General features: G+C 42.3%; 1 protein-coding gene across 1 annotated transcript in view; it reads right to left on the reverse strand.

Annotated features, from left to right (window-relative positions):
- Positions 1-310: 310 nt before the first annotated feature.
- The window catches only part of LOC104958317 (solute carrier family 25 member 36-A-like), a 12672-nt gene continuing 4022 nt past the window's right edge, over positions 311-8960 (reverse strand). The window contains exons 3-6 of the mRNA XM_010786037.1: positions 7262-7362; positions 4996-5062; positions 2671-2960; positions 311-1504 (exon numbers count right to left, since the gene is read on the reverse strand). Coding sequence (XP_010784339.1) covers positions 1311-1504; positions 2671-2960; positions 4996-5062; positions 7262-7362 — 652 coding nt within the window. The 3' untranslated portion in view covers positions 311-1310. The remainder of the gene's footprint in view (positions 1505-2670; positions 2961-4995; positions 5063-7261; positions 7363-8960) is intronic.

The raw sequence follows: 8960 nt of genomic DNA on the forward strand, positions 1-8960 counted from the left end.
TTGTTTGAGGGGAGGAAACAACCAACAGAACAGCTCTCCTCATTTTGCACTGTGCCACTTCTGGGGAGCCAAATGCAACACAATCACTTTTTATATCAACATTACATTTTGTTAGAACTTATTTTTCATCACAACATGAGTCAGTGTTTTGAATCCGTGTATCTACCGTCCAATTGTTTTTCTTTATTAAACACGTAAACGAAAGAGCGTCTGAGAGGCGTTTTTGCTTTTTACCTTACTAAATGGTCATTGGAGCGAGGGGCGGGGCGAGACTCACGGAAGTGATTTCAAAACAAAAGCACTTGTTTGCTAAAATCACACTTTTAATCACTACAGTATCCTTCCGTGAGTCTCGCCCCGCCCCTCGCTCCAAGGACCATTTAGTAAGGTAAAAAGCAAAAACGCCTCTCAGACGCTCTTCCGTTTACGTGTTTAATAAAGAAAAATAATTGGACGGTAGATACACGGATTGTTTTACTTCCTTGGCTTTAATGAAGCTCATCCTCATGTCTGATTTCAGTAGTTGAATTTGGGGACTTTTGCCCCTCCATTTAACATTAGACGTTCCTCTTCTTCTACACCGGGATAACACAAACATGCTGAATTTGAGACGTCATTTTTGGACTTTCATTGCAAAAAATATCAAGATGAAGCTATTTTGTGTAGAGCTGTAAATGCACGTCGACTCCTGCGTTATGAGGCGGGAGTATGAGATTATTTCAGATGCTGACGACCTGTAATCACAGAACCAGTGTACGACTCTATCAAATCTTCACACAAGGCACGTCTCCCGCTCTTTATCAAGCCTTAGGCACAGGTTTCTCCTTCGCTAACTTGAGAGCCACCTGTCAGGTACTTTAACTCAGTCTCCAGTCTTCTACTCTCTGATGACCGCAGGGGAACACTACACAATACTAATGTTTAAAAGAACTGAATTGCTGCTAGAAGGGGTGGTGTTAAATCCGCTAGGTAGTAAGGATTGGAATTACTTCTTTTTATATTATTAGTATTGTTAGAAGCAGAACAAGCTGTCTTCCAGAAGCACGACTGAAGGGAGAACAGAATGGAATCAAAATAAAACAATTGGACAACCGTTTCTTTAGATAAACCCCCGAACCAATGAGGACCGCCTGGATCCTCCTCCTCGAGACAGACCCTTTGGTTAGAAAACGTATTTTGACCCCCCCCCGCCCTGTGTCAGTGGTAAAGATCACCATCTCTGTCCTCTTCAGGCGGGGGTGCAGTCAGCTCTCGTCTCCGATCAGGGGCAGGGTTACATATGAGTACTAGGTATGGGAGGGGGGGAGGCTTTAACCGTTCAGGAGGTAGACCACCAGCTCGTAGGTGGAGATGACGATGGCCGTGTTGGGGATCTGTCGCACCAGGTGGGTGGTGAGGCCGCGGTACAGCGCGCGGTACCCCTCCTCTCTGGGCACTGTTCTTAAAGTCTGGAAGAAGGAGTTATACTTGGTGCCCTCCTCCCGTAGGCGGGTGCGGATCACTTCTGCAAGAAGAAGAAAGGGAGCGGTTAAAGGAGAGGAACTACTAAATCTAGCTCATACTAACTTTTATTGGAAGGTTATTTGGTGGGCCACCTGGGCCTTACCATAGATAGGGTATGAGACAAGGGTTTGCTTTTTGCAAATATATTTCTTATACTTTTCCTAGAAGATGTACGTTTGGAGTTATACGTTTTGACCCAGAATTAAGTTTATTGCCAAGTAGGTTTCCAAATATAGTAAATATGCATTGCAAAATCTCCATTTATGGCTGTGTGAAAATAGCTTTTAGCCTCAATGCAGAATGCGGGTATGTTTGACATGTAAACAGTTCTGATATGTCTATGATTACGACTCCTTATGCTGCGTTCACACTGGACACGATGCGAATATTCGCTTCGTTCTAAATTGCATCGCTCTAAACGCTCGAGTTTCACCGCGGCTGTCAGCTGTGTTTACTCGCGTCATTCAAACAAGACGCGCTGGCTAGGGGGCTACAACTACAACAAAAGGAACATATTTGACCGTGATTTAATTGTAATACACGTTTCAAAATGATGCCGAAGTAACAACATACTGATACCGGTTAGTAAAAACCATGAATTAATGCTTTGACAAGTCTGCAGACAACTGCTAACAGCTAACGGCTGATGATTTCTGGTTGAACGTCAGTGACGGCAGGCTGAGATCCTCACCGCTGATTGGCTACCGCGAGATCGCGTCACTCGAGTATGACGCTCGAGTTGAAAAAATTGAACTCGAGCGTTTTTCACGGCCCCCTTCAAATCGCGCCGCGGAATTCGCGTCCACCGCTTCATGCTCGCCGTCGGAGCGAATTCGCGTCCGTCCACGTCTCTGCATTGACTTTACATGTAATCGCGCCGCCTCCTAACATCGCATCGCGTACGGTGTGAACGCAGCATCAATTCTGTAGAGGAATTGCTTTGTAATTGTTTGCTATACTAATATAATTATAAATGTTTGTTATTTGGCGATAATAGCAGCACACTGTAACCATGCTACCTGGCCATATCATTATACTGTATTGTCGTTACAGTCCACAGCTAAAATAAATCACCATACCTGGAGAAGCCTGTTTCTGTGTTCTTTAAATCGGGACAGATATTCACACGTTGAGCTAACTCCCTGATGTCTTTTATAAAACTCTCACCATGAGGATAAGCTAAAGTTGTGGCGCAGGTTTTGGAGGTGGCGGCAGCGAGCATCATCCCAATGAAGTCTGACGCGTCTTTGGACGTCTCCTCCTCCTCGTCCATGTTCTGCGTGGCCTTGGCCTCCATGAGGCGCCGCTTGATGTTCTCATAGATCACAAAGTGGATCACAGTCTCTGAGATGCCGGCGTAGGAAGCCGACATTCCTCTGTAGAAACCCCGCAGGCCGTCCGTCCGATATACCCGCCGCATGCACTCGAACGCACTCATCCTCCGCTCGCCCCGGTTCCTGGGGGAGAGAGAGAGAATATACAGTAGCCAAGATAAATAACTTATGTGGTGAAAAACAACTAAACACAATAACACAGACTAATATTTTCATGCCTAATAATATTACAGTTTCTCTCTTATTCTTAAAAAAGACAATATTCACACTAAGCTGTTTACATGTCTAATGAAAATGTATATTCAGCTCATATTTTCTCTACAAATAGTCAGTTTTTCTCCGTGTAGATTGTTGAACTGCGTCTTAAAATGACGGCGGCACTGATGGAGGTTTTCTCTAACTGTTCAAATCTGCTCATGTTTTCTGTTCCACTAACCAGTCTTTTCTTACTCTGATTTCTCTGTCGTCCAACTCTCTGTCTTTTCACCTATTTCCTTATCTTGTTTTGTTTACCGTTTCCTTTGTTTTAATGTTCTTCACAACTATATATCTGAATAATCAAAAAGTATACCAGGATGTTTTTATGATGGGTGTAACAGAAATCGAATGTTGTGGTTTTTTTGCCACAGAAAATACAATTCTTTCTGTGGAGTGATATGACTACACAAAGTCCTTTGATCAAGGAACAGCATAGTGCTCCAAATTGTAACAATAGTGGAGTATTAGTCAGCACATTAATGAAGGGTGCACATGGATGTAAAGCCATGAATCTTAATGTAAAGAGAGCCTAGTGAGTTACATTAAAACCCAGCAGGAGCTCTGGTTTCTGCACACGGTGCATAAATAGCTGCGCTGTTGTAGGAGAAGGGGAAAAAACCAAAGACACATAACAGCAGCATGCCTTACACAAGGTATAATCTGAAATCAATTCATTGATCAGAAGACACGAGTCACATGCATGTCTTCAAGTAAACAGAAAACAAAGAACTGATAAAGCAGACTGTGTGGTATCCTTTGGGATTTGAAGGAATTAACTTCAAGGCTGCAAAGCATTGAACACACCGTTGGGAAAAGGGAGATGAAGGAGGAGAAGAAGTTCTACATCAAGTGTTTTGAGAGCTGTATTTTACATATAAAGCGGTTTCATGTAATACAACCAAGGAGTGTCTTTACAACGCTACTCAGGCCCCGTCCACATGGAGGCGAAAACGAACCGGTGTCGATATCAAAAAAGTCTTCTGTCCACACAGAATCGGCTCAATAAACCTCTCCGTCCACACGAGACCGCTCGTCTCGACCCACTGGAGACGCTGTAGTAAATATGCCGGGCCTGTAAGTGGAGCTGTACTTCCGACACAAAATACACCGAAAGCAGCGAAGAAGACCTCCCGAGCATGGTTGCTATGGTTGCCTGGTTGCCCTTCCGGTTATTCTCCGCGGTGGATTTAGCAACATGTAGTTCATGTAGTTCTCCATGTCCACTTGTCTCTGATGGTTGTGGTAGAGGAGCTGTAGATTTTGCACTAACATCTGTATCATGAGCCGCTTTCACACCAAGTACTTTGCTGTACTTAGTGCCGGCACTTAGTACCCCCATGGCACTAAGTACAGATCGCGTTCACACCGGAATAAGTTCCCTGAGGGAAGATTACGCAAATCAAGCCGCTGACGTCACTTCTTCTTCTGCTTTGGGTTTACTGGCAAGCCGCAAACAAATTCACGGCGTATACTGCCACCTGAAGTCCCCGGCCGGAAGTCCCCGGAGTTGGGGACTGGCTTCAGTAGAAGCTGCTGGGACTCCCAGTAGAGAAAATAAAATGGCGGCTTCACAAAAACCTTTCAGAGTTTTAAGGGGCGTGGTTTGCAATTCGCCCAGCCAATCAGAAATTGGAACCTTTTTCTCCCCAGGAAAGTACCACCTCTCTAGCAGGGACTGAAAAGGGGTGAAAAGGTTCGCAAAAAAAGTTCTAGTTCCAGATCTTTTTGGTGTGAACGCAAAATCCCAGGAACTATCAGAACAATTCCTGGGAAAAGTACTCCGGTGTGAAAGCGCCAAAGGTGTTCCTGTGTGGCATGATAACACCTCGGGCTTTGTGACATTGTCGGTCCCTCATGTGAAGTAAATTTTGTAACGCTCACACCCAGGCGTCATGTTTACCTCGCATCCAGCTGCAGACGAGTCTTTATCAGCCATATGGGGTTGGTGGCTGTGATGGCTGTAAAACCTGCAGGGAAAAAGACAAATGTGTTCAAAATGTTCCATGGTGTGTTATTATCAGCTGTCTGACAACGAACACAGAAAGATAATATGCTGTATTCATGGCAGTTAAAACAATGAACAATGATTATTTTAACAAAAAGCAGCTTCACGTGAGAAAGCTTGATCTTCTATAGAATATCCTCTGTGTGATCTGAAGAGGAGCTACTGCATGTCATCAAATTCAATGTCAAGAAAACAGCTGTAAAAAAACAGCTTCTTATCCAATGAACTTTATGGTAGGAGAGTAGAGGACAGAAATGTGTGTGAGAGACGAAACAGATATCAAAAGAGGCATAAATCCACATGATATGCTTATAAAAATCAAGACCAGGGATTTCAAAACCATTTGACCTCCCGTAAAAAGCTCCATGTCATGTTATATTGTAATTTATCAAAGGGACCGTTTTCTGCAGAAAGAGTACTCTGTTTATCAAACTTTACTTTACCAGATGTCTAGATATCTTCTGCTGGAAATTGAAAACTCACCTGTACTAGGCAATTCAAATACTCAAATAAAAATGTATGAAGCACTTTAAATGGTTTGGCTTATTTGAAGCTTTGATTATTTTTGCTAATCTTTTTCTTCATGGTTGGTTGCACCTGTAAGCTGCGTCAGGTAAATGTGATGTAAAATAACATGTTGGTGATAATGATTGTGTACATGAACCTATGATGGAGGATTTTATAAGTTAAGTATTTAGTAAACAGAAACACGTTGCTCTAACAGCTGCTGTGGCTTTCACCTGTCGCTGCACAGAGGAGATAAATCACTGCTCCATCGAATCCTCCTCACCTGTTACTTTATTTAGTCTGCAGAATATGTGCATTCACTGCTGGAGAGATATTTACAGACAAAGCTGACTTTGACTGTTTTTTAAAGTCTGAGTGATAGTGTGCTAAAACTTTCCCTTAGCGATCTAACTTCAGGGAAAACTCTGGGTTTCCGGTCCTACGACGCTGGTTCACTTCTTAGCGGGCTAGATCTCCATGGTAACCTATGCTGAATGGCTAGCCTGGTCCGGAGCAGGTTAGGTTCCATGATAAGAGATCAACTCAGTGAAAGCACCGCCTGCTGACCAATCAGAGCTCAGTGTGCGGAGTTTAAAGCAATCAAGTCATATTACAGGAGAAAGGAAATACAGAAAAGCTGCCGTTGCAGGAAAGACGGCCGGCAAAAATCACCGACTGTGTGAACGTGAAAATTAATGGAATATCACCTCCCATCTTCAGAGCAATCTGACTATTATAACATTAGCTTTAAGAAAGCTTACTTAAATATCTGCCACAACATAAGTAACCGGATCAGTGTAACATTAAGTACAGTCCGCAGCATATCACATCATAATGTATCATATATTTCCTTATCTGAGTCAGCTGAGCCGTATCTGGCCGTGCAACACTCACAGTGTCACAGACTGTATGCAGAAGTATTATTTTAAGCAACACATTAAGTTGACGATACACTCGAGTCAAATGTAAGTAAAGTCAGATGGTGTCTTAGACGGGGCAGTGATATCATAAACCTGTTAATGTACGCATTCAAACACTTTTTCTTTTACCAGCTGTATTCACCTTGCAGGTGCAGCTATGTGGCTTTTATCCTGGATAAAGTGTTTAAGTCATGGATGTTTAAAGTTTAACTTCTTCATATGTCTAATATTATAGTTCACTTTTCATTCAAGAAGTATGACGCTGCGCTGTCAGTACGCTTCTCCATGTTTGTGATTGGTCAAATGTTGCTAACCCCGCCCCCAAACATATCCAGGGTATGTTGAACTGGATTCATAGCGCAGGCCTCAGGAGTCTATTGAGTGGACTTGTTTGATTTTTTTTTATTAAATAACCTACTTTAAAAACAAAACAACAAAAAAAGGGCCTTGATGTGATTTGTGATTAAGCCTCCCTATCAAATATTTTCAAGCCCAATAATAACCTACGGTGCTATTTCAACAGAATATCTCCGGGACATTGAAATATTCCCATAAAGTTGACCAGCACCTATTTTTTTCTAGTGGAAACTCTAAGGCACATGCTGGGGTTTGTGTTTCTTAGAAAGCAGCATCCCTAACAAGAATGGTGAGCATTTGACGAGCATGCTGGAAATGTTCCCACCCTGACAGTATGTCGAAAAGCATTGTGGTAAACGTCCACCCGTTGTAGTTACCTGCCATTCCAGCCGACACCATGTGTACCTGCGTGGAGTCGGGTTCAAACACACCGTTCAGTTTCTCTTTGGCCGTGGAGTAAGCAGCAAAGTAGATTGCTCTGTTGGCAAAAAAACACAAAAAGGTGAGTAAATAAATGTAAGACAAGCACAAGGAAAAACAAGTTATACATGACATGTTTTTCTGCTGAAGTGTCAATACAATTAGTCCTAATGATGTGCCTCCGGTAGCTTTGTAGCCTTTTAATTACACAACATCAACAAATACAAGCGTCCTCATGTCAGCTTCAGCCTAATGAGCTTTGAAAAATTAATTAGGTGTAAAGCAGAGAGCGGAACCAGCAGCAAATCAGCTGGTTAGACACAGAGGCTACTCAGTACAAACAGCACGTCTTCATTATTTTCACTAATTAAAAGAGGTCATAACCATCACATCTCAATAAAAACAACTGCTTCTGTTCTTTTTAACAGCATAATGTGCCGTGTGTTTGCTAATGAAGCTCATCAGTTTCATTATAAGAGCGTTCATCTTCAAATCTGCGTCACAGCTCCTCTGCATCAGCATTTATTCACGCAAGATTCCAACAAAACACTTCACATGTGCCAAGCACTGACATCTGCCTGCTGCAGCATTACCGCTTCCCACTGCCATTAGCGCCCACTTTGTTCCCGTCACTACCACCGAGCGTGATTAATGAGCGTTAATGTTGTATATACAGTACATAGCATTAGCTAACTTCAGTCATTTACAGTATTTACAGGACACAGACCAAACGCTGTTGCCATGTTTGCGTGTAGAAACTGCTGAAAAGCCACGAAGATGAATGAGCATCTATGTATGTGATAGGGTAAGGGGCGGGACATCTCTAAGCAGTTGACCAATCAGAGCAGACTGGGATCTGGTTTCAGACAGAGGGTGAAAAGAGGTACTGCAGCACAGGCAGTATGAGAAAAATAAAGAGCTTTTTGAACATTAAAGCAAGGAGTAGAGATGTCCCGATCCGATCACGTGATCGGGGATCGGAGCCGATCACGTGATTTTCAAAAGATCGGAATCGGGAGAAAAAAGTCGGGGATCGGGATTTTTTTTTTTTTTTTTTAATAAATACTTTTCTTTTCTTTTTTTGTATTCAATGTTATAAAAAAAAATGACCATGTTCAAGTCTTAAAGTCATCCTGAGGCCTTAGTTTTGGTTTCAAATGACACAACATCATGTATGTGTTGCTTCTTTGGGGCTTGTTTTCATAGACCTGGTTGCTTATTTCTCTCAAATCTGGCAACAGAGTGGGCAGGGCGCAGTGTCTAATTGTAGCAGTAAGCTAACGAGTACTGAAAGCTTGATTTTGTTTTGATCCAATGCTGCACAACTGAACTGATCCAATGCTGCTGTGAAAGAAAGAAACTATATCCATGTTGGATAGAATATCCAATTTAAATTAAAAAAATAACCTTAAGGGACAACTTGAATGCTTTTTTTTTTACTCTTAATGCATTGCATAAAGACCGGATCGGGAAAAATCGGTATCGGCAAATTGTCAAAATCAAATGATCGGAATCGGATCGGGAGCAAAAAAAGGTGATCGGGACATCCCTACTTGTACTTGTATTATCATTTTTACTATATATACTTCTGTTCCACTGCATTTTGGAGTCAAATATTGTACTTTTTACACAACTACATTTCTTTAAGACTCATAG

Source organism: Notothenia coriiceps, unplaced genomic scaffold (genome assembly GCF_000735185.1).
Source record: "Notothenia coriiceps isolate Sejong01 unplaced genomic scaffold, NC01 NC01_scaffold00028676, whole genome shotgun sequence".
In the NCBI taxonomy this organism is placed as follows: domain Eukaryota; kingdom Metazoa; phylum Chordata; class Actinopteri; order Perciformes; family Nototheniidae; genus Notothenia; species Notothenia coriiceps.